General features: G+C 41.7%; 1 protein-coding gene across 1 annotated transcript in view; it reads left to right on the forward strand.

Annotated features, from left to right (window-relative positions):
- Window positions 1-25,878, forward strand: part of LOC124230976 (ATP-dependent RNA helicase TDRD9) — a 61,193-nt gene that overhangs the window by 6,554 nt on the left and 28,761 nt on the right. The window contains exons 2-18 of the mRNA XM_046647573.1: window positions 1,123-1,220; window positions 1,856-1,987; window positions 3,129-3,294; window positions 3,384-3,447; window positions 3,524-3,587; window positions 4,107-4,151; window positions 4,860-4,913; window positions 11,346-11,462; window positions 12,518-12,625; window positions 14,857-14,957; window positions 18,175-18,348; window positions 20,433-20,544; window positions 21,495-21,707; window positions 21,965-22,054; window positions 22,589-22,849; window positions 23,793-23,948; window positions 24,665-24,735. Coding sequence (XP_046503529.1) covers window positions 1,215-1,220; window positions 1,856-1,987; window positions 3,129-3,294; window positions 3,384-3,447; window positions 3,524-3,587; window positions 4,107-4,151; window positions 4,860-4,913; window positions 11,346-11,462; window positions 12,518-12,625; window positions 14,857-14,957; window positions 18,175-18,348; window positions 20,433-20,544; window positions 21,495-21,707; window positions 21,965-22,054; window positions 22,589-22,849; window positions 23,793-23,948; window positions 24,665-24,735 — 1,934 coding nt within the window. The 5' untranslated portion in view covers window positions 1,123-1,214. The remainder of the gene's footprint in view (window positions 1-1,122; window positions 1,221-1,855; window positions 1,988-3,128; window positions 3,295-3,383; window positions 3,448-3,523; window positions 3,588-4,106; window positions 4,152-4,859; window positions 4,914-11,345; window positions 11,463-12,517; window positions 12,626-14,856; window positions 14,958-18,174; window positions 18,349-20,432; window positions 20,545-21,494; window positions 21,708-21,964; window positions 22,055-22,588; window positions 22,850-23,792; window positions 23,949-24,664; window positions 24,736-25,878) is intronic.

Here is a 25,878-nt window from a genome sequence, read left to right on the forward strand (position 1 = left end):
ATCCTGAACACAGTATGTGTCTCCGTTTATTTGGGCTGTCTTTGATTTCTTTAATCAGCTTTGTGTTGTTTTCAGCATACAGATCCTGTGCATGTTTTGTTGGATTTACCCCCAAGTATTTAATTTTATTTGGAGTGATTGTAAATCACATTGCATTTTAAATTTCGGTTTCCACATCTTCGTTACTAGTATGTAGAAATGTGATTGATTTTTGTGTGTTGATCTTGCATCCTGTGACTGCTGAATTCACTAATTAGTTCTAGGAGTTGTTTTTGGTTTTGTTTTTTGTCCTTACTTTGGGATTTTCTACTTAGACAGTCCTGTCATTTGCAGATAAGGTGGGGGATGGTGGTGGAGGAAGGGGGGCGGTGGTGGAAGGGAGCAGGAGCCCAGACTCCACAGGTGGGGAAGGAAACACTTCCCTGGGCTGCCTCGTTTTTTTAAAGCTGTCTGTTTATTAAGGACACCCCCTGTCCCCCACTCTCTCTCCTTAGGAGATCGTATCATGTTTTGCGGTAAAGGAGTTTCTACTCCACAAGCGATACAGTCATAAGAGAAGGACTGTTTGTATGTTGGTCTCCATGGACCAGGCCTGGTTCTGAGCTCTTTGCATGTAATTACTCCTTTAATAGGAAGCAGCTGTCTTGAAGGATGTCTTTGCAGAGGCATTAGGGTGGACAGAAGCGGTGAAAAGCTTAGGAGGCTATGACAGCCTCCTGCACATGTCTCACTGCACAGCTATTTTCCTGGGGACCGCAGCTTCTCTTGGCGACTTCAGTACTTTTGTTTGGTGACCTCAGTGATTTCACTAGTATGAACTATACATTTGCAGGAAATGTGTGGTATTTAAAATGTTTTAATTTTCATTGCATATTGGGGCCAAGGTTATTTTCTTTAGAAATACCCGTTGGATTTAATACTATAGATCACTGAGTAGATGTCAGCACTTAATCTGTATGTAGGAGATGACTTCTAACATTAATTCTAAAGGTTTTACTGACCTGGTCTGGTAGAAGATAATGAAAGTTTTTCTTAATATTTAATGGTTATTCTTAAATAAATCTTTATGCTAATATTAAAGTAATTAATGCCAGATGCTGTTTGAACGTTTCTCCTTTGAAGGCCGTGCTGGACGAGTGTCTAAAGGTTACTGTTATAGACTGATACACAAGGATTTCTGGGACAACTCCATTCCTGACCATGTGGTTCCGGAGATGTTGGTAATACACTCTGGTCATTTTCAAAGTTTATTTTTCATAGACAAGAGTTTTACTGAACAGTCTAAGTAATACAGTTTTAAGTGTTATGTGATTTTGATTCCAGAAAGATCATTGTGTGACCAAACTAGTCTTTAGCCACAGTAGCAGTATTAAGCACGTACGCTTTATTAAGCACCAGGTACTCTGCGGGGGGCTCCCCACACATTTTAAGTGTTTCCTGAGAGCAGTGCTTCCTGGTGTCTCTTGGCTCCATAATAGGATGGTCCTTAAATGCTGCTGCTCTCTGTTTCCTTTTATGAGTCATAATTGTGGATCTGGCTTTTCTGTCCTCTTTCTGTCTCTTGCTCTCTCCCCTTCTTTCTCTCCCTCCTGTTTCTGCCCACTCTTTCTCTCCTTTCTCCCTCGTCCGCTCTTCGCTGCTTCGTCTTTCTCTTCTTTCCTCTCTCCCCAGTCTCTCTCCCCCTTCTCTCTCTCTCTCTCCTTTCTCCTTCTCTTCCTCTTTCTCAATCCTCTAGTTTTCTTCCTCTTTCTCTCCTCCTCTTTTCTGCTTCTCTCTCTCTAAAGTACTGCTCATGGGAATGGGTTAATTGATTTAGTTATTTTATTATTTCTAAATTTAAGTTTTGTTCTTTCAGCGTTGTCCATTAGGAAGCACAATATTGAAAGTGAAGTTACTTGACATGGGCGAACCAAGAGCTCTGTTGGCCACTGCCCTTTCTCCGCCTAGTCTGAGTGACATTGAACGTACCATCCTTCTACTAAAGGAGGTAGGCCTGTCTGATATTTTCCAGTATTGGCAAAAGCCAAGATTTTTTGGGTAAATTTTAAAACTTTTAAAATGTGGGTATCTTTAAGGTATTTTGACTGTTGTAAATGATCAGCATTTGCTTGAAAAAGCATGTATAATTATGACTAAGTGTTGATTCCAGAGTCCATACATGTTGTTTATACCAGCTTTGTTAGCTGTCTTGCTGAAACTTCTGCTCTCTCACGTCTGCATTGCTTCTCCCCACGCCACCTCCCTTCCCCGCTTGCTGTTTGTTGGCACAGTTGAGCAGCGCTGGGATGAGAAACAGCATCAATATACTTAATGGTTATTCTTAAATATATCTTTATGCGAATGTTAAAGTAGTTAATGCCAGATGGTGTTTGAATGTTTCTCCTTGGAAGGCGGTGCTGGACTACTGTCTGAAGTGTGCTGTTCTGGGACGACTCCACCCTGAGCATGTTCTCCTGCTGTTGCTCCCTCAGTCTTCTCCTCACTTTCCCTTGAATGCTGTTCCTCACCCTCATTCTAGCTTTTTCCTTTTGTTGCTGGAAACTCTGCTCTGCCTACTTTGAATTCTACACCCGACTTGTGCTCGGCTCCTGCTATTTGCAGCCAGTGCCTGGCACACGCTGCATCCTGGTCTACATACTGTTGGTTGGGGTGGTGGACCTTCTGCTTCTGCCCTTGAGATTGGGGTGCCTCGTGTTTTACCTTTATTTTGACACCTGCGTGGGTTTCCTCGAAATACACTTTGTCAGGTTAAGGAAGTTTTTTTCCATACACAGTTTAATACGTTTTGTTGTGAGTGACCATCGTGGTATTGCAGTTGGATCTTTGGTTTAGTATTGCGCATGCCGTATTTGTTATTGTGAGTTAAGTAGACCTTTGTGGAGGTATCTTTGAGGGTTATCTACAGTAGCATCATTTTTAAAAAATACTAGAATGTGTTTTAAAATCCCAAAAAGCAAATTAAAAAAAATTTTTTGGTAGCATCAATCTTTCATAAGTCGACTTAGATGTCTTTTAGAACTTTAGTCACCAAAATTTGGTCTTCATTTCCTCTATTAGATTCCCTGATTTAAGGGAAAAAAGAGTTGAATAAATCAGCACTTGCTAATAGTACCATTTATTTTCTAAAGGTTGGAGCACTTGCAGTGAGCGGGCAGAGAGAAGATGAAAACCCCCATGATGGTGAACTGACCTTCTTAGGAAGAGTTTTAGCCCAGCTTCCTGTTAATCAGCAGCTTGGCAAACTCATCGTCCTCGGACATGTGTTTGGATGTCTAGATGAATGTCTGATCATAGGTAAGTGCGACAACAAAGAAAGAGCAGTGGAAAGCTGTGGTAATGCCCCTCTGATAATCTCACGTTCTCTTCTTTTTTTCTGTTGTTAGCTGCAGCTCTTTCTTTGAAGAATTTTTTTGCAATGCCTTTTAGGCAGCATCTCGATGGATATAGGTATTTAACATTCATATTTTAAAAAGTCACTTTATTTTAATGGTAGTGAGTGACACTCTTTGTTATCTGTTTATAGGAACAAGGTGAATTTCTCTGGCAATAGTAAGAGTGACTGTATTGCACTTATTGAGGCATTTAAAGTAAGTTTTCTCCGTGCCAGCTACGAATGCAGCTACCGCAGATTGTTAGTACAGTTTCGTACCATACACCTTTCTCTAGGGAAAGTATTGTTAGGGTAATTGACGTCCACCATCAAATAAACTGTGTTGGAATGAGTACATGGGGGTGGGAGTCCAGTTTTATGAAGTTGATTGAAAAACTTGAATTTGTAAATTTTCTGTGGCAAAATGTGTTGAAATTGGCCTTAAAAAATTTAGTTAGTGGGGCTGGCCCCGTGTCCGAGTGGTTAAGTTCGTGCCCTCCGCTGTAGGCGGCCCAGTGTTTTGTCGGTTCGAATCCTGGGCCCGGACATGGCACTGCTCATCAGACCATGCTGAGGTAGCGTCCCACATGCCACAACTAGAAGGACCCACAATGAAGAATATACAACTATGTACCGGGGGGCTTTGGGGAGAAAAAGGAAAAAAAAATAAGATTAAAAAAAAAAAAATTTAGTTAGCCAGTGAAGTCTTTTGACACTCTGGGTCATTTGTTTTTAGACTTGGCAGACCTGCAGACAGAGAGGAGAGCTGCGGCATCCAAAGGTTGGTTAGCTGTTTCTAGACGCTGCGGGAAGATTCCCGAGGCTTCTCCAGCAGCCTGATTGTGGCGTGTGGAACATGATAGTGCTAAGCCTGAGCTGAGGGCCCTGCAGACAGTCCTCAGAGGACTGCCCTCAGAGAGTGGCAGGCCATAACAGTGATGGGCTAGTCCTTGGCAACGGCTTGCATGCCTGCCTTTTGCTGTAGTCGCTTTCCAGAGCCCACTCCCCGGGTCTGCTGCTTGTACAGCCTTGCGTAGTGTGGTCCTCCTGTAGCGTCAGAGCCTGTCCAGCCGGGAGTGCTCAGTGCCTGTGCAGATGTGCCTGCAGGTGTTGGTTCAAAACTGAGAACCCTGAAGCCTCTGCTTTTCCTGTTTTTGGCTAAGTTGTAGATAATATTATGGGCTTAAAAGAACTCAACCTGTTAGCCTTAATTTTTTTTTGGTCAGATTTTGTTGTTGTTCTAAACTGATTGGCTTCAAAAGACTGCTGATAGGTCTGTGTGTTTAAATGTGCCGTGCCTAGATGCATTCTTAAAATAACTGTGAGTTACCCATTAAAGCTACCTTTTAAACAGTCAGCCATTTTATTTTTCTTGCTGGTATATATTGTTTTGATATATATTTTTGGGTGAGATATATATATTATAGTAGCCAAATTAGCTCTGAATTGTTCCATTAATATTGAATATTATACTTTTATGTATTTAAAGGATGAGCTTGACTGGGGATGGTTAAATTACATTCAAATCAAGAGAATTAGAGAGGTAAGTTGTAAATTCTTTGGATGCAAATAGAGATGACTTATGAAATGTTTATCAAGCACCAACAATACACAGGGTAGTAATGAGTATTACAATAAGTACATCTTCCACTTCCAGCTTTAGTAGAATTTATATATTTATAATATTATCTATATAATGATTTATAAATGTATTTATAGTTTATGATATATGATAGATAAACATAATTTATATTATGTATAATTATATATTTTAATATAATATATAATTATATACAATTTTAAATAATATTCTTTTTTTAATTGAGGTAACATTGATTTATAACATTGTGTAAATTTTATCATTATATTTCACCTTCTGTACAGATGACGTCATATTCACCACCAAAAGTCTAGCTGCCATTTGTCATCATACATATGTACCCCATTACCCCCTTTGCCCTCCCCCATCCCCTTCCCCTCTGGTAACCACCAGTCTGTTCTCTGTATGTATATGTGTGTTTGTTTATCTTCCACATATGAGTGAAATCATACGGTGTTTGTCTGCCTCTGTCTGACTTATCTTGCTTAGCATAGTACCCTCAAGGACCATCTATGTTGTTGCAAATGGCAAAATTTTGTCTTTTTTTTATGGCTGAGTAGAATTCCGTTACATACACCACATCTTCTTTATCCATTCATCCATTGATGGGTATTTAGGTTGTTTCCAAGTCTTGGCTATTGTGAATAATGCTGCAGTGAACATAGGGGTGCATAGATCTTTTCAAATTAGTATTTTCATGTTCTTTGGATAAGCACCCAGCAGTGGAATTGCTGGATCTTATGGTAGTCCTTTTCTTTTTTCTTTGCTGAGGAAGATTAGCCCTGAGCTAACATCTGCTGCCAATCCTCCTCTTTTTGCTGAGGAAGACTGGGCCTGAGCTCACATCTGTGCCCATCTTCCTCTGCTTTATATGTGGGACACCTACCACAGCATGGCTGGCCAGGCGGTGCCATGTCTACACCGGGGATCTGAACTGGTGAACCTCTGGGCCGCTGAAGCAGAATGTGCGCACTTAACTGCTGCACCACTGGGCCAGCCCCCACAACTGATTTTCTATATATAAAATCATGTCATCTGCAAATAGTAACAGTTTCACTTCTTCCTTTCCAATTTGGATCCCTTTTATTTGTTTTTCTTGCCTAGTTGCTCTGGCTAGGGCTTCCAGTACTGTGTTGAATAAGAGGGGTCAGAGTGGGCATCTTCACTTGTTCCTGTTCTTAGAGGAATAGCTTTCAGTTTTGCACCATTGAATATGATGTTAGCTGTGGTTTTGTCTTATATGGTCTTTATTATGTTGAGGCACTTTCCTTCTATACCTATTTTATTGAGAGTTTTTATTATAAATGGATGCTGAGTCTTATTAAATGCTTTCTCTGCTTGTATTAAGATGATCATGTGATTTTTATTCTTCATTTTGTTAATATGGTGCATGGTGTTGATTGATTTGTGGATGTTGATCCATCCTTGCATCCCTGGAATAAATCTCACTTGTTGTAGTGTATGCTCCTTTTAATATATTGTATTTTTTTTTAAGGTTTTATTTTTCCTTTTTCTCCCCAAAGCCCCCTGGTACCTAGTTGTGTATTTTTAGTTGTGGGTCCTTCTAGTTGTGGCATGTGGGATGATGCCTCAGCGTGGCTTGATGAGTGGTGCCATGTCTGCACCCAGGATCCGAACTGGCGAAACCCTGGGCCGCCAAAGAGGAGCGTGAGAACTTAACTACTTGGCCACAGGGCCAGCCCCTATTGTTGTATTTGATTTGCTAGTATTTTGTTGAGGATTTTTGCATCTGTGTTCATCAGTGATATTGGCCTGTGATTTTTTGAGTGTGTCATCCTTGTCTGGTTTTGGTATCAGGGTAATGTTGGCTTCATAAAATGAGTTAGGGAGTGTTCCCTCCTGTTTAATTTTTTGGAAAAGTTTGAGAAGGATAGGTATTAAATCTTCTTTGAATGCTGTTTGAATGTTTAGAATTCACCAGAGAAGCCATCTGGTTCTCCAGTTTTGTTTTTTGGGAGGTTTTTGGTTAGTTTCAATCTCCTTACTAGTGATGGATCTATTCAGATTCTCTATTTCTTCTTGATTCAGTTTTGGAAGATTGTATGATTCTAGGAATTTTATCTGTTTCTTGTAGGTTATCCACTTTGTTGGTGTATAGCTTCTCATAGTATTCTGTTACAATCCTCTGTATTTTGGTGGTATGCATTGTAATTTCTCCGGTTTCATTTCTGATTTTGTTTATTCAAGCCTTCTTTTTTTTTTTTTCTTAGTCTGGCTAAGGTTTTGTCAATTTTGCTTGTCTTTTCAAAGAACTAGCTCTTAGTTTCATTGATCCTTTTTACTGTCTTTTTAGTCTCTATTTTATTTATTTCCATTGATTTTTATTTCCTTCCTTCTGCTGATTTTGGGCTTCATTTGTTCTTCTCTTTCTATTTCCTTTAGGTGTATTTTTAGGTTGTTTGAGATTTTTCTTGTTTCTTAGGGTAGGCTTGTATTACTATAAACTTCCCTCTTAGTATTGCTTTTGCTGCATCCCTTAGATTTTGGTATGTTGTGTTTTCATTTTCATTTGTCTCCAGGTATTATTTAATTTCTCCTTTGATTTCTTCATTGATCCAATAGTTGTTCAGTAGCATGTTGTTTAGTCTCCACATATTTGTGACTTTTCCAGCCTTCTTCTTGTAGTTGATTTCTAGTTTCATACCATTGTTGTCAGAAAAGATGCTTCATATGATTTCAGTCTTCTTAAATTTATTGAGACTTGTTTTGTTTCCCAATATATGGTCTGTCTTTGAGAATGTTCCATGTGCACTTGAGAAGAATGTGTATTCTGCTGCTTTTGGATGGAATATTCTATTTATATCTATTAAGTTTGTCTGGTTTCGTGTTTCATTTAAGGCCTGTGCTTCCTTGTTGACGTTCTGTTGGGTGGTCCATCCGTTGATGTGAGTGGAGTGTTGAAAAGTCCCCTGCTGTTACTGTGTTGCTGTCCATTTCTTCTTTAGGCTCTTAATAATTACTTTATATACTTTGCTCCTATGGTAGGTGCCTATATTAATACATGTTATGTCTTCTTGATGGATTGTCCCCTTTATCATTGTATAATGTCTATCTTTGTCTCTTATCTTTTCTGTCTTGAAGTCTATTTTGTCTGATATGAGTATGGCTACACCTGCTGTCTTTTGGTTGCCATTAGCTTGGAGTATGGTCTTCCATGCCTTCACCCTGAGTCTGTGTTTGTCTTTAGAGCTGAGATGGGTCTCCTGGAGGCAGCATATTTTTGGGTCTTTTGATTTAATCCATCCTGCCACACTGTGTCTTTTCTTCTTAAGCGGCATATGCAGGAAGGACTTTCTTTTTTTTTTTTTTGCAGGGCAAGATTCACCCTAAGCTACCATCTGTTGCCAGTTTTCCTCCGTTTTTTTCCTTCTTTTACCCCGGTGTCCCTGCCGCACCCCCCGCCCCCGGCCAAAGCCCCAGTACATAGTTGTGTATAGTTGTAAGTTCTGGTTCATGAGTGGCGTGGTTCTGCACCCAGGAACTGAACGTGGGCCACCAAAGTGGAGCGCGCTGAACTTTAACTGGTAGGCCATCAGGGCTGACTCCACTCTGTGTCTTTTGATTGGTGAAATCAATGCATTTACATTTAGGATGATTATTGGTATATGAGGGCTTAATACTGCCATTTTATCTTTTGTTTTCTGGTTGCTTTGTATTTCTCTTGTTCCTTTTTCCTTGTGTTTCTGTCTGCCATTTCACTTTGGTGGGTTTCTGTGATATGTTTCTCGGTTTCCTCTTTTTTTTTTTTAAAAATGTTTTTTCACTCTGCTCTGAGTTTCTGTTTTGTGGTTGCTGTGTGGTTTATATAAAACGTCTCATAGGTGAGATAGTCTTTTTTCTGCTGATAGCCCGTTATCTCCATTTGCCTGTGCAGATTCCTCTCCCCTTCTGTGTTTCTGTTGTCACCAGTTATCCCTTTTTGTATTGTGGATTCATTACCAAATTGACGTGGCTGTATTTATTTTAATGTTTCCTTTCCTTTTAACCTTTATGTTATAATTAAGTGTATACTATCCTGTTCTGATACAGATTTACAATTTCCTGATTCTGTCTATCTGTTTATCACCTCGCTCAAAGCTTTGTATGCCTTTGCCTTTTTGTTTCAGATAGGAGAGCTCCTTTCAACATATCTTGTAAGGCAGGTCTATATTTATATATTTATGGTTTCAAAAGTGATCACATCATCTTCTCATTCTGAATATTGTGTACTTGTATTCTCTCTTTGGTTCTTGATTAGATTTGTGCTCGGGGGGTCCCAAGACCACCTTTAGGTTCAGTGATTGACTAGGATTCACAGAATTCAGAAAAGCTGTTATGCTCCTGGTTATGGTTTATACAGCTAAAGGATACAGATTACAGTTGACAAGGGAAAAGGTTCGTGAGGGAGGTGCAGAAGAGACAGGGTGTAAGCTTTCACCTTGTCTCCTCCCAGTGGAGTCTAACAGGTGCGAAGAATTCCCCCAGCAACGATATGTGACAGCAGGCGTGAAGTATTGCCAGGCAGGAGGCTTACCCAAGCCTTGGTGTCAGAGTTTTATTGAGGGTTGGTTACATAGTCAGGGGTACATGTGTGGCTGACCTTAGTCACTTAGTTTTAACCCCTCCAGAGGTCACATCAATATTGCATGGCCCGAGGCCCCCACCATACGTAGATCACATTGTCACCATAAGCTATTTCTCATGACCAAGGCCTCAGGTAAACAAAGACACTCTTATGATTCAAGATATTCCAAGGGCTTAGAGGTGACCTTCCAGAAATCAAATCTTTCTTTGGAAGGTGCAGGGTGTGGACAGCCCAGGCCTGCTGAATTAGTCTTTTACTGCATGATTTGCAAGATGCTTAATCTGTTTTATTTTATTTTCAGAGAACTTACTCTTGGTTTGATTTGTTTTTTTTGTGTAGGTGTTTTTTTTCGGGGGGGGGGGGAATTGATTGAGTTTTGCTTTTTCCTATTAATTTAGTTCTTCTCTGTCTCTTGGTTTACTTTTTTAGTCTTGCTGAGATGAGAATTTAATTCATTAATACTTTAAATCTTTTAAATAAAGGCATTTAAAGCTGTGAATTTTCTTGTGTGTACAGTTTGGGCCACATCCCATTGATTTTTGACGTGTAGGGATCTCGTTGTTATCCCTGTCTGTAACTTTTTTTTACTGTTGGTTTCCTCCTTGACTCGAGAGGTTTTTTTCTTTTTTTTTTTTTTGGAGGAAGATTAGCCCTGAGCTAACTACTGCCAGTCCTCCTCCTTTTTGCTGAGGAAGCCTGGCCCTGAGCTAACATCTGTGCCCATCTTCCTCTACTTTATATATGGGACGCCTACCACAGCATGGCATGCCAAGTGGTGCCATGTCCGCACCTGGGATCCGAACCAGTGAACCCCGGGCTGCTGAGAAGGGGAGCATGCAAACTTAACCGCTGTACCACCGGGCCAGCCCCTCGAGAGTTTTTTGGAAGAGTATTTGAGTTCTCAGGTAGAAAGAAATATTTTTGGATAACTTGTTTTGTTGTTAATTTCTAATTATATCTCATTTTGGTCAGAGAAAGTGACTTACATAATTTTAAATTGATTTCTGATTAGAGAACTTATCTGGACCAAAGTCTTATAAAAAAGATAGCAGTCATATGGAAATGAATAGGCTAATGTGCCCGTGGACTGGGCCCTTCCTTCCCTGTCCCCAGGCTTTTCTGTCCTCACAGGGCCTGGCTGTTAAGGTTTTCTGTCCTTCCAGTTCTTTTTACTTGTGTTTTTCCAGTTATGTTCGCCTGTGGTTTGTGTGGTTTTTTACTTTTTGTAATTTATTGAGATAATTTTGTGGTAAGTTAATTTATGATGAGTTCATAGGTATTTGGAATGTGTATTCTCATGAGTGTGTACATTTGAAGTTGGGTATTCTGTGTGAATGATTTTTATTGCAACTGGGTGTTTGTTTTGTTCAGGGCGACTGTTTATCCTAAGGTCATTTGGCTTATTTTTAATCACAAAAGCAGTACATGTTCCTGGCAGAGGTTTTGGAAGTGTTTAAAGGACTTAAGGCAAAGGATGTGGTCATGGTCACCTCTTCTGATACCCATAGGTGATTGTGGTGGGTGTTTGCGGGGCTTTCAACAGGGGTCGTTGTGTGTTTATAAATTGGGATCATGAAGCATATACGGTTTTGTGTCCTGGTATTTTCTGTTAGTATTGTATTGAGCATCCTTTCTATTCTTTATTAATTTTTAATAGATGATTCTTAATAGCTGCTGTGTTTCATCCCATAGATGTATTAATACTTTTCCCATTGTGCACTTGTTTTCCAGTGTTTTCACTATTTGAATAACATGTGTTTTGAGACATCGTATTTCAATGTTTTTCTTAGGTGGCTGAATTGTATGAAGAATTGAAGAATAGAATCTCACAGTTCAACATGCATGTTGATTCTCGACGGCCTGTCATGGACCAAGAGTATATCTATAAGCAGAGATTCATCCTTCAGGTGTGTGGGAGTTTCCTGGATATCTTTTCCTGGTTTTTCTGCTTATTAGGTCTTGTGGTTGAGAAAGTAATTACTCCTCCTTTCTGATACAAATCGTGCCTCAAAGGAGATTTTAAGTCCACAATGTTCATATTGCTTTTGGGAACCAGGAAAAACTCAAGTTTTGCATAGTTTAGGTTTTCCGTGTCATTGAGTTGATGATCCAGACCTGTTTCTATTCTCCAGAGGAGTGTTCCTCTAGAGTACCAACTGTTATTACTGCTTCAGGAGAAGTTCTTTTGTTTTAGCTTTTAGGAAAATAAAAATACTCTTAATGTTATTCAATGTATGTAGCTATTCCTTTACACTGAAAATATTATTTTAAATTTGGGGTCATTTAACATGATCAGATTAGCTTGTTGGATAGAACCTTAGAGGAATTGTGTGAGGGAAGTGTAGCCTGAAAGGTGGCTAATGCTTCCGATGTAGGGGTTCAGAGGAGGATTGGGTTCTAGGTAGTTGCCCGCAAACTGGGTGATGCTGGAAAACGGAGTGTTTTTCTGGGTGTCAGGTTGCTTTCAGTCTGGGAGAGTTTCAGATGGGTGTATTTGTATTGAAGAGGAGACTTTGCAGAGTGCTTTTTAGAAGTGAATGTCGGATGAGGGCCTGCTGCTCCAGATCTGAGTGTCCAAACTGGAATTTTACCTAGGTATCTGGGAAAGTGCCTGACGCATAGAAGTAAGTATGTTGGGGAGAAGGCAGAAAAAGTTGGCCAACCTCTGGGGCTGTGTGTGTATTATCATCTGTATCCTTGTTCAACTCACCACTGTTTCCTAAACCTCATTTTGAGAAGTACTCAAGCTCCTTTGAAGAAAGACCATGTATAAAGTATTTCTATTATGGTGAAATAACCAGAATTGTGACTTTCTGCTTGATTGGTAACAGGTGTGTTTTTTTTCCGTAAGCTCTTTGTTTTACATTATAGATGTCATATCCGTCTTGGATGAGATAGAATATTGGTGAGACAAACTGATAAAATAATGCTGTTACTTTATGAAAATGAGTTTCTCTTCCAGGTTGTACTGGCAGGTGCTTTTTATCCAAACTACTTTACTTTTGGGCCACCTGATGAAGAGATGGCAGTGAGGGAGCTGGCCGGCAAAGACCCGAAGACGACCGTCGTGGTAGGTGGAGAGGAGCAGCAGCCCTCCCTGGGGAGGGAGGGGCCCTGCTTTTCAAATGGAGGTTCAATTCTGTGTGCTAACAGATTTTGTTTCTCCTGTTGTTTCTTTTTTTTAGTACCAAGTGGATTTTTCCCTGAAAGCAAATATTGTGGCTTCTTTGCCCTTTTCATGTGCATCCTTTTGCTCCTCAGTCTTGCTTCCTTTTGTAGACCCAGCCTTAAAAGAAAGTTATGTATTCATGGCTAATGCTGACTGATCATGTGCCATTTTGAAGGATTTAAGGCACTTCTCCATAAGTTTAAGAACATTTAGTTAACAACTTCATTTTACATGAAGTAAAATATTATTGGTTGGCAACTTAGTGCTGCGATTTAAACTGTGGTCCCCAGTCTTGAATGCCCAACAGAATTCCCTTGAGAGTGTTTGTTTATTTTTATATTCAGATTTGAGAGCTCCATGCCACAGAATCTGAACTAGAAGGTATGGGCTGGTGATTAGCATTTAAGTAGCGTGTGCTTTGGGAGAATCTGATAGCAGCCACAGGCGCTGACCAGATCACCCTCCATGGACCGTTTGTTTAGCTCTGAGCACATGATAACCTCAGGATACGTAGCTGGAATAAAGCCTTTGGGAATTGGACTTTCGTTGGACTCTTGGGTTCATGATTCGCCTACATCATTTTTTTCTTTTTTTGAGGAAGATTAGCCCTGAGCTAACTGCTGCCAATCCTCCTCTTTTTGCTGAGGAAGACTGGCCCTGAGCTAACATCTGTGCCCATCTTCCTCTGCTTTATATGTGGGATGCCTACCACAGCATGGCGTGCCAAGCAGTGCCATGTCCACACCCAGGGTCTGAACCGGTGCGCCCCGGGCCGCCGAAGTGGAACGTGCGCCACTGGGCTGGCCCCTCGCCTGCATCTTAGTAAAGGGAATGTGAAGCCCTTGGCAAAGTTCCTGGCATACAGTGATACATACTCAGTGATTGCCAGCTTTTATTCCTGTTATTGTTGCCATCACCACTATTACTGAAGAAATAAAGAGTTCTCAAGGAGAGGGTCACAGGTTGCTAGAGCTTTATAGAGTTCTTTGAAGAGCGCTAGAAGGGGTCTGTGCTCACGCTGGGAAAGACAGACAGCTGAGATGAGTTTATACCTAGGGAAGGAATCTTAATTTACAAGGTGGTCATTAGCTTTTTGTCCTGTTTGAGAAGTGTGGCTGGGCCCCTGCTCTTGTTGATCATGGGGTGGACCAAGCTTGTTTGGTCGGCTCCCTCTCCCCCTCTGTGGTGTTCTCCCCTCGTGTGCACTAGGGCAGAGCCTGCAGGACGCCTCCTGAGACCTGGAGCTGTGCTGGCCTCCTTCAACCACCAGCCGGCCTGTTCCCCGTGCTCTCTGGGGGTAAAAGTTACCTACTGTGTGCATTCTAAGAACGAAGTGATGGCTAGTATTTACTTAGCGCTTGTCTGAGAGGGCCTTTAAGTCCGTTTTAGTCAGTCTTCTGTGGGCTAACCGTTTGAGTTGGGGGTTTGTCACATCCTTATTTCATGACATGGCAGTTGAGTCCTAGGATAGTTCCGTAACTTGCCTAAGACTTTATAAGACAGGATTTGAACTTAGACCTGAGTCCACAGCCCCGGCTTTTCCAGGCACCTTTCGTGGAACTGTGGTGGGCTCTGAGCTAACAGGACCTGCCGCACGGCAGGGGACTCCAGGTTTCCTGCCAGCGCCAGAGCCTGGAACACTACTCGCCCTAAGAGAAGGGGGAGCGCTCCAAGGGTTAGGCGAGATCTGCCCCAGCTCCACTGGGGTTGGCTTCTGGCTCTGGTGATGAGGAGATCCTCCCCTTCTAACGAAGAGCACGTTTTCCTTTAAAGTCCTCATTATTCCATAAGTAGAAGTGCTATGTTTTAAAAAGATGTATTTGTCAGCTTGATTATTTTAAGGTAAAATAAAAAGAAACAAATCTTAATTTTTCTGTAATAGACTTTTGAAGTGTTTTAACAGGGGAAGAATTAGCCTTTATTTAACATATATTTATTATTGAAACTTAGTTATAATTGAGTAATTAGTCATTAAATACACTGATCTGGAGTCTGTATCTTAGAGTTACTGAAGATAGTAAACCATGTTATTGTGAACTAAAATAATGTGTAGCAGCTTTAAGCTTATGAACATTATAACCATTTTGTTAGTTCCTGTGTCTGCTCTAATTAATACCATGTCATGTTTACAGTTGAAACACATTCCTCCCTATGGATTTCTCTACTATAAACAACTGCAGTCTCTCTTTAGACAATGTGGTCAAGTCAAATCCATTGTATTTGATGGTTCAAAGTAAGTACTATATTTGTGTAATCAACTGCAATTATGAAAGAGCCATAACGTTTTTAATGTGTACAGGAGCCAATTCTTAAAACTGAGTGCGTGTGGAAGTGGTTCTTCATATGGGCTGCTACAGACAGCTCTTGATGTAGCTTTGCTTTATCTTGTCAGTAGCAATTTATCTTCTCTTTCAACCATGTGACCTCCTAAAGGAACTAACCTGTGTGGTCCGCGGTCTAATGCCAGGAAGCTTTCGTAAGGTAATGTGGTCCTAGGGTTGATGCTCTGAAAGTGCACTTCACTTTATAGCGTCTGTCCCTAGATTTCCATGGTGAATGCTAGTAATGTGTTACTTTGTAGGCCATAAAAATGCCCTAAAATAGTTTATCTGCCTCTAATTATTTAGAACTTATATGTTCTAAATATTTTTGGAAGACAAATACTTCAAAAACTCAATTATATTTGACCTTATTTTAGTTACAGATAAGGAACAAATGGCATGTTTTGGAGTATCGCTTTGAGTTTTTATTTCCAAGAGGGAATGTTTATGCACAGAAAAGACTGTATAATTTTTAAATTGATTTTTGATTTTTTAAATTAGAAATTTTTTCGTGTTCTATAAATTTTATTTACAAAGCTTTGTAAATCTAGTAAATAAAAACTTCTACTTTTTCTTTGATTAATGTTTAATAACTGAAGTTGAACATATTAAATTCGTTTTCAGTTTGGATTAATTCTTTCAAATGTTTTAAGTTCTTTTTCTATGATTAATATATTGGTTTTCTTTGTAAGCTTGTAAATGCCTCACGTGGCAAATTCATAACCCTAACAAGAAATCTTTCTAAGTACTTTAACAGCTGTTAACAGATTTAGCTAATGAGTCTTACTGTGTCTCAAGTTTTCTTAAATACTCTAATACAAACTGCAGACAGTCATAACTGTGAAGTCACTGTCCAACCATGGGACCACACAGCCAGCTGTTTTCTTGATGGTTGGAAGTCGTTTGCCCTGGCTGGGTTCCAGTTGTGCAGAGATGTTCTCATGACTGATCTGAGTGGCTGGCTGGCTGGGCTCTCACTCAGGCTGCAGCAGCGTCTCTCACTAATCTTTACTCTTGGAGTGGAGTCTGTGTTCCATATTCTTCCTGTCTGGGACCTCTTTCTAGATATTTTAATTATATTTTACTCAATTCCTTGTATTTCTGGCTTTTTGGTGACAATATCAATGTCATGCCTATTACTTGGGGGAAGTAACAGTGTTCTTCTGGTACCACTTCTTGTGTGTCAGATCTTTAAAGGCAAAGAAAGAATGACATAAAATAGTACCTGAAAGAGTAAAGCTGTATTCTCTTGGGGCTCAAGCAGGGCCCACTTGAGTGTGGAGCTGTGTGGGGTGCGGAGGGCACACGGTGAGCAGCTTTCAGCTTAGTGGTAGGGCTGAGAGTAGAATTGGTTCCACACACATTTGCCTGTCGTGAAATATCATGGGGGGGCCCAGGTGGTCCGAAGTCATTTTCTCTGAGGCTCAGAAGAGGAGCAGGAAGGTTCGCTTGGAACTTGCCAGCAGGTGTCTGAGGTGGGTCTTGGAGAGTAGGAGGCCTGGGGCACGTGGAGGAGGCAGGTGGGGCAGGATGGGGGGTGAGCCGAGCGGTAACTGTGGAAAGCGTAGGTGTGTGCAAGGTGCAGCCGGAAGCTGCTTTGCTGAGAGCTGGCTTTTGTGTGAGGTTGAGTCTGTTTTGAGGGAGGTCAGGCGCTGTCTTTTGGATGGTCCATTGTAGCCAACTGATGAGCGTGAGCGTGAATAGATGGGCATTTGGAGACCTCTGAGTGTGCTAAGCTGAACTGTGTTTTGTGGAATGTAATCAGGGAATGTTGAAGAGAGGGAAACATCCAGAGTCTTCACAGTTGTTCAAACCAGGTAATAAGATGTGAACCAGGATGGTGATGTTTGAAGTGCAAAGGAGGCAACCTGTGGGAGAGGAGATCTCCTGGGTTTGGCTGTTGATTGCATTTGGAGGACAGAGAGAGAGGAACTGAAGAGGGTCAGGTCTTCCAGCCTGGTGTTGATGAGGATGGGGCTACCAGGAGCAGACGCTGAGGCAGGGCGACGGGACAGGGCAAGGCAATAGTGGGTGGGCAGGGAATGTCACAGGCTTGGCTGTGGAGATGTCCAGTTGTAAACAACTCATGGAAGATTAGAATCTGGAAATGTGGTCTGGAGTTTAGAAGAGATTATTTCTAGGGAGAGACTTAGGACGCCTCTAGAGACAGACAATAGAAATGGAGGTGAGTAAGTCAGGCAGAGGATAGAAGGGAAGCGCCTATGTTTAGTAGTGAGTTTACCAAGAGGTACGGGGTGTGGAGGGGAGATGAGGGCAGGCAGTCAGTGCACTAGGAGAGAGGAGGAGAGTGCTCCAGGAGGCAGCAGCGTGAAGCCAAAGGAGGGGCGCAGACTGAGCAGGCTGCTCCCTTCCTCGTGCTAGGAGGTGATTCTGTACCCACTTGATGCTCTTCATCAGCTCAGTATTCTTCCAGATCACTCAGAATCACACATTTTCCTGACAGTAGCTGGAGGGATCTTATGTCTGTTGGCAAGAGTGTGATGTTCGACCTAGGAGCATTCTGACATTCATGTACAAATGAATCTAAACTCAGTGCTTTTTTTCTTTGTCCCAGGAGGTGTCTGGCAGGCACCCTGCCTGCTGCTTGATCCTCATCCCGCTAGAGAAAGGGGTGGGATGGGACTCGGAGATGTGGGAGGGTGGGGTGCTCATCAGCGCGAGTGGGTAATAAACCTGATGGTTTTCTTGAAGGGAGAAGACAAAGATCGCTGTACTACTTATTTGTGTGGTTTTCTCTGTTTATTTTACAATAAAATAGAAAAGAACCCTGAAACTAAAAGACTGTCCTTCTCTTCTAATTATGAGAATTAAGATTTCTTAGCTGAAAATTGCATTTGGACTCAGTGTTTGTTCTGCCTTATACTGCGTAATACATCGGGTGATACTGGGTTTTAGTCTTGTGATATGTCCTGGTGACTTTTAGATCTCTTAAGTGAGTAATCTTTACTTAAATAAGTACGTCTTGATTGATAATAGAATAAAGAGTTACTGACATTTTGAGGAGAGTTGTAACTGAAAGTTCCTCTCTGATCTTGAGGGATTACTATGCACTGAGCTCTTTTCTTGGACGCCTGATAAGTGTATGTTTTGTTTACGTCTGTGGAGCAGAGCCTTTGTGGAGTTTGCACGGAATCCGACAGAGAGGTTTAAAACTCTTCCTGCGGTGTACATGGCAGTTAAGATGTCGCAGCTGAAGGTTTCCCTGGAGCTCAGCGTCCACTCTGCAGAGGAGATTGAAGGGAAGGTGCAAGGAGGGACTGTGTCAAAGCTCAGGAACACGAGGTATCCTCAGAAGGCAAGGCTCTGTTCACCCCCGTTCACATTTTCAAATATTATTTTTAAATGACTCTTTAACCTTGCTAAGTTCACATTAAAAGCACTGGCTTCGTAGCCAGCTAGAGGTGCCTTGAATCCTGGTTTCATTGTCTAGCCGTGTGTCCTTGGGCATATTACTTGACCTCTCTGAACCTCATTGCTTTTCATCTGTTTGATAGATGTGACACCTGTGGTACAGGCTGTTGGGAGGACTGGGTGGAACCATTTATGTAATTTTCAGTTTAAATAGTGGGGATCAAACCTGTTATTTGTTTCCTTTCTTCGTCTTTACAGTCGCGCGTTTTCTCTTTTTAAGCAAAGTGGAATATTCTTTGACCTCAGCAGAGCAGACCGTGGGACAAAATGGAGATGCAGTTCAGAGCGCCCGGTTGCTTGCAGCACAAGCCACCCCTTCCTTGTTGAGCGGGGTCTTTGCCTCCACCCTCGTTTGACAGGAGGGCTGGGCTGCCTGAGGCCTGCTCGGCCCAGAGTAGTGCACTCATCACTTGGCAGCTGCCACCAAGCGCGTGGATTTTCTCCTCTTGGACGGAATTAAATCACTCTTCAGTATTTGTAACAGATTCCTTTGCCTTTTGGTCATATTCTCACAGTACCTTATGTGTGAATTCTCATTTATTATTGGTAATCTTTTTACACGAGGAACTTGACAGGAATTTGAGGACTTGGCGAGGGAGGGGAAATATGTCCCGTCTGCTACATCCAGTGTGGGAGGTTTTGATTCTGCGAGTGTGGGAGTGCAGTGGGCTCGGTCTGTAGCACAGAGAAGACCTGTCCTGCTGGGTGGTGTGAAGCAGCAAAAGATTCAACAGAGTACATTTAAAAGATCAAAGTGGCTTTATCGAACAATTCATGAATCGGGCTGCATCTCCTCTTAGCAGCTAGAAAGGAGCTCCATCGAGCTGCAGAAAGGAAAGGTTTTTAAAGGCAGGGCACAGAAAAAAGGAAATCATTAGCAAAGAATGTGTTGCTCTAGGCAAGCTTGCCCCTGTAAGGGCAGATGACCTCCTAGTGCTGACCAGGAAATTTAGGTTGGCTGGTTGAAGGTCCCGTCCTGGGAGGATGAGGCTGCAGTTAGGTTAGGTCTGAAGTTTTGGTGGAGCTTGGCATAAGAGATTCCATTTTGGGCCTCTTGTCTCTTTTTTTTTTTTGAGGAAGATTAGCCCTGACCTAACTGCTGCCAATCCTCCTCTTTTTGCTGGGGAAGACTGGACCTGAGCTAACATCCATGCCCATCTTCCTCTACTTTATATGTGAGACGCCTACCACAGCATGGCTTGCCAAGCGGTACCACATCCGCACCCGGGATCCAAACCGGCGAACCCTGGGCTGCTGAAGCGGAACGTGTGCACTTAACCGCTGTGCCACCAGGCCAGGCCCCTCTTTTTTTAACAGTAGCTTCGCCTGAGTCAGTCTTATTTAATAAATGGATCTGAAAATTGGAAAGAGCGTTAGATCAGGGTCTCTCTAATAATGCTTCCTCTTCATTTTAGAATAAAAGTATTCGGAAAGGCTACTTTTATTTTTTATCAAATTTTTATTTCATATCCTTGAAATTTAGCATTTAGTATCTTATTCCTTTAAGAAATGAATAATATTTCTTGGGTTTATTAGAAAATCGTGTGTGTTTTCTAACAACATTGAACCAGGCATGGATTCTTGTAATTTTCTGAGAGTCAAAGCCACTCACTTCTGAAACCACAAGTTATGAAACATTGCAGGCCCTAGTTCACAGTTTATACCTTGAAATTAGATCTTCTGTGAGAGTCTTGACCTTTAGAATATTTCTGAAGGGCAGTGTGTAACTGTCAGAGTGCATACCCCCTCCAGGGTAGCTCAGGAAGCCACCAGAAACTCAAGTTTCAGATGAAATCAAATTCATCTTCTCTGACTTAAGGATTTTATTAAATGTTCTTTTTGTGTAGAAACAGTGGAATAGTTCAGGGAATAACTTCACATACATAAACATGTTTTCTTTGTAACACTTGACACTTGACTTTTATTGTCTTTTTTTTAAAAATCGTGTTAACTAGGGTGAATGTGGACTTCCAAAAGCAGACAGTAGACGCTCTGCAAGTCTCATTGGACACATCAGACAGACCTCGGACGACCACAGACCTCCTTTTAACAATCGACGTTACAGAGGTAAGGATGGTGTGACTGAGCCACGAGAGCTCTTCTCTCTTCTCAAGTTAGAATTGTCGTATCGTGTACGTGAAATAATACACGTACACAGACACACACGCACGTGCACGCACACAGCCTGTGCACCTTAGTAACCTAGTAAATGTGGGTGAGCTTGAATTACCGTACTTGTTAAATTGGTACGTTGCTGTGATACCAAATGAAACGCAATGTTCATTCTGGAATGAAAGTTTAATTTTTAAAATGTCAGGCACATTTAAATGCTAAAAAATCAATTTTAGCGACAAGATACATGTAAAAATATTAATTGGTATAATGATATGTACTGTATAATTCAGTTTATGTCAACAAACCGGCATTGGCACCATTATTCTTTAGGGTATGGTTTTTACTTCTTTAAAATATCAATTAAAATACGTACATGCTTCCTGGTAAAACTGTGGCTACAGTTCTCTGGAAGATTTCACACAGAAACCTGCATTCCAGGCAGACTGGAAAGCTCGAGTAGTGTGGGCTGTGGTAGTCTCATGGCAGCTGCCCAGTGGGACCCTTTGCGATGGGATGACCACTCTCCCATTCCTGCCATTTGCCCCTGTTCTTCCAGTGGGCTGTGCATTCACACCACACCTGCAGGCTCTGTGGGGGTGGCTGTCACCTTGGGACTAGTCAGAGATGAGATGGTCCTGCTCTTCCAGGCCCTCCCAGAGCCTTCGGTGCTTTGGTATGCTAGCGAACCTCATACCTCCAAGAGAGGGATGTATTGCAAATGTTTCCTCACCTTAATTGACCAGGGACACCCCCCCCTTTTTTCCTCATAAACCCTGTTAAAAACTTGTGGAATAAAGTTTGTGGAATGTGTTGGGACAGTATGTCAGCCCTCCAGTTTGAGCTTATGTTCCTCTTTACAGAAATCCTTCCGAGATTTCATCTGTGCCCCTCTTCTTTTTCAGGTGGTTGAAGTGGGACACTTTTGGGGATATAGGATTGATGAAAAGAACTCAGAGATTCTGAGAAAGCTGACTGCTGAAATAAACCGACTGAAATTGGTTCCCCTGCCCGTTCACCCACACCCAGACTTGGTCTGTCTGGCTCCTTTCTCTGAATTTGATAGAGAAAGCTACTTTAGGGCTCAAATCCTTTATGTTTCTGGGAATTCTGCTGAGGTATGTTTTCTGAAACAAATCACTTAAAGGGAAATGAGGCAAATTTAGAGCAGTTATGGAAAGTCTTTTCTAATTTTAAGTGGAAATTAAGTATAAAATAATTACAGTTAGAAAAGTAGTCTACTAGAAAACGTGGATTCAAGCTCAGGCCACTAAGAATCCCACGACCACAGAACTAGTGTGGATCCTGGTGTTGCCGATGGCTGGCAGGCCCCAGGGCTGGCCCTGTGTTGACGTGGCTCTTTCTCATCCTCCAGGTCTTCTTTGTAGACTATGGTAACAGAGCGCACGTGGAGCTGGCTCTTCTGATGGAGATTCCCTGTCAGCTTCTTGAACTTCCGTTTCAGGTAAGGTAGAGGAATGTCTAAAGCTAGAAAGGATTCTGGAGGTCACCCTACAGGGTGGGGACCAAGGCCCAGAGAAGGGACTTGTTTTGTCACACTACCCAAATTTAGTTTCTGCTTTTTCCAAAATATATATTGCCATAGATATTTTTGCCAATATTGTTTTTGGAGTGAGTTATAAAATATATGGAGGGTTTCACACTTAGAAAAAAAAATTAGTTGTTTTAATTCAGCAGTATTTTCTGATAACAGTTTCTAAGATTTCTGGTTATGTTAAAACCATACAGAATTTTTGAGGCCTGGAGACATTCACACACACCCTTCTGTCAATATGAGAACAGTCTAAAAGTTATTCTAAACTTTTGTTGTTGAAAAGCAAAACCAATGAAGTCCTCACTTACCCCGAAGTTGTTTTTAGTACGATTTTTGTGAGAACACTGGTGAAGATGTGTGGACAGGGTCATTTTTCAGTGGTGTTTGGGATGAGTGTTTCAGTTGTTTGTAAAACTGGTTCAGCCATGCTCTTCTGTCCCGTAGGCTTTGGAATTTAAGATTTGCAAAATGCGCCCGTCTGCGAAGTCTCTGGTGTGTGGCGAGCACTGGAGCGGTGCGGCCAGCAGGCGGTTTGCCTCCCTGGTGAGCGGCTGCACTCTCCTCGTGAAGGTCTTCTCTGTTGTGCACAATGTCCTGCACGTGGATGTGTATCGGTACTCGGGGGTCCAGGACACCATCAGCATAAGAGATGTCCTCATCAAGGAGGGCTATGCCGAGCTCGCGGAGGAGTCCTTTGAGTCGAAAGTATGCCCTTTCGTCCTTATTGTTGGAGCATGTGTGGCTGTGTGTGTGTGTGTGTGTGCACACGCATGTGTGAGAGGGAGAGAGAGAGAATGAGAGGAAAGGGGAGCACTTTTTTCCTCTCTCAGGATATTGAGGGATAAATAGCTGGATAGTGTTCAGTATCTGTGTATTAAGATGTGTGGTTCCATTTTAAATGTCTTCTAGGTTTCTTTGAGACTAAATTATGGTGACTGAGTGTTGTTTTTGTTAGTTTCCTATTGTTAAGCTATTTTTTTCCTTCTTGGAATGAAAATTAGATGTCAAAATGTTCTCTATTTGAGGAGTTTTTTTTTTTAAATGGATCCCAAGATTTATTTCCCTAATGAAGGTTATTTATAAAATATTTGCTTCAAGTATTTAAAACATTTCAAAATGTCTTTCAACTGTTTCTTTCAAAATCAGTTCTGAAGCTATTTTTCTTGATCTGGAGGTTTCAGAGATGCCACTTTTGAGCTGATGTGGAAGGCCATTTATTTTCCTGCTGTGATTTCTGCTGGGGATGAGGAGGGCTGGGATTGGGTAAGGACAAGCCAGCAGCAAAATGTTAGCCGGAGAACTGGCGGCGTTTGTATTCCATGTGGGAAAAACGCTTTCAGGAATTCTGGTACTATTCCCAATGTGAAGCCAAAATCTTGTATACAAAAATTTCTTTTTAAAAATATTTCTCACTCTTTTCAGTTCTCTGATGGCTGAAAGGTAGTAAAGGCTAGTGAACTGAGCCTTTAATGAATCCTGTCTTCCTTCTTTTCTTGTACATGATAAAATTATCTGCTGACACCTTAGTGACCTAGAGATCAGCTGAGAATAAGGTCATGCCTATGAAATACTTTGATCAGTTTGGAATAAAGTGCTTTTAATGCAATATTTTTCTTTTAGCAAAACAAACTTTTCTTATTTTGTTCAGCAAAGCCATGAAGTTCTCAAGAGTCTCTTTTCCAAATCAGTAGAAAATGTGACAGACATCTCTGTGCCATCGCCTGTGAAAGATGACGAAAAGTACCTGATCCGGATTTTGTTGGAGAGCTTTTCTTCTAATAAGCTGGGTACCCCAAACTGCAAGGTAATTTTTAAGAGTTGTTTTAAAATACAATTCAAAACTTAAAATCATTTATATGCTGAATTGTAGTCATGATGGTTTTTCTTTCCTAGTTTTTAATGCTGTTTCTGTCTCACAATGGAGCCTGTATGAATAAGAGAAAAACCTGGGGTTTAGTGCAGAGAAATGCTTTGACTAGTTCTTTTTTTTAAGCCAGCCTTTCCAAAGGCTACCTGTGCTTGTTTATCAGAGTAAAGGAAACAGTATCCTAACCCTGGATTCCCCCTGCTGAGGGTTTCAGCCCACCCGATGGGCGTTGGAGTCGGGGCTGCTGCCTGCCTGGACAAGAGGGCTGGCTGGGGTATCCCTCCTGACTGGGGCCTCTACTTCCACTGTCCCAGCCTTTGCCCTTTGTTCTCAGGCCTGTTCACCGGGGCTCTCTGCTGCAGTGAAGAGGGTAACACTTCTATTAAACTGTTTCGTAGTTTCCTTTTTGGGCCAAAGCCTTTCTTAAGTTATATATATTGAGGAATGTTAGTGAAACCATTGGAGGAATCAGTTGTATCTCGGAAAAATACCTTCTTTAAGGCACTTTTTCCCCCACTGAATCATGAAAATGTTATGACTAAGATGTAGCTTTTTTCTTTTTTTTTAAATATGAACTGACTTTTGGATTTTTAAAATGTATGTTAAGTGGTATCTTTTTTATTGGTAACATTCTGTGTATTTTGTGTGTACAGGCAATACTTCATGGGCCTTTTAACCCTTATGAACTGAAGTGTCATAGTTTGACCAGAATATCCAAGTTCAGGTATGAGACCTAAGTTTTCCATGACATTGTTTTGCCTCTACTCCTCTATTCATTTACAGAAATGAATCTATCTTTATTTATATCTAAACTGTTGGAGTATGTTACCTTTTCTAACTTCTAATTTCTCTCCTAGCTCCAAATCTGAGGTACTCTCTTTCTATCAAAGCCATTCCATGTAAGACATTTTTGAGTATCTTCCATCAGAGACTTCATTTCTTATTATAATTGTTATTCATTCTGAAAATCTGTGAATGCCCACTGTGTTCTGGGCACAGTGTATTTTTGAGGGGAACAATAGGGAACAAAATGCAGTCAGTGTTCTCCCCAAAATCGTGGGTTCAGTGGTGGGGGTACATAAACAAAAACTGGCAATTACAAGATGAGTTGACGAGGGTCTTGATAGGGGCCATAGAACGTTATGGAAGCATCTAGGAGGGGCCCCTGACCATACTCAGAAGGCCGTGGAGGTTTTCCAGAGAAATCTGAGACCTGAAGGATACAGAGGAGTTAGCCAAGGTACAGGTGTTGGGGAGGGAGGGTGCAGGCTAGGCGGGAGGCTCCAGCAGCGTGCATAGAGACCTGAATTTCAGAGTTTGCACTTCTGAATGTGTAGTGGGACTGGAGAGTTGGGGGGTGGGGGAAGCAGAGGGCACTGCAGAGCTCCTGCAGATGAGGGTGAGCTTCATAAGCCATGTTGTAGACTTCATCCTACGACAGCCGGAAAGCCGTATTATGTCTGTTTCAAAATGATCACTTCGGCTGCAAGGTAAACCCTGGCTTCTCAAAGTGTCCTCTAGGACCAGCAGCATAGGCATCCCCTGGGAGCTTGTTAGAAAGGTGGAGCTCAAACCCCACCCAGACTTTTTGCGTGAGAGTCTGCATTTTCACGAGATCTCCAGGTGATCTGTATGCACTTTAAAGTTTGTGGACCCCCTGCATGATGAATGCATTGGATTTTGGAGTAGAAGGATCCTCAGTAGGAGCATACTTCTGAGGCTGGGCACTGCTGTAATGCAGGGTGGGAACATTAGGACTGTGCTCAGTCCGTGGCAGGAGGTATAGAAATGGACAGTTTTACGAGAGCTTTCGGGTGTGGATTCAACAGGCTAGCGCTTGATGAGAGTCAATGATGTGGAAAGAGGA

This window comes from Equus quagga, chromosome 20, assembly GCF_021613505.1.
Source record: "Equus quagga isolate Etosha38 chromosome 20, UCLA_HA_Equagga_1.0, whole genome shotgun sequence".
NCBI lineage: Eukaryota > Metazoa > Chordata > Mammalia > Perissodactyla > Equidae > Equus > Equus quagga.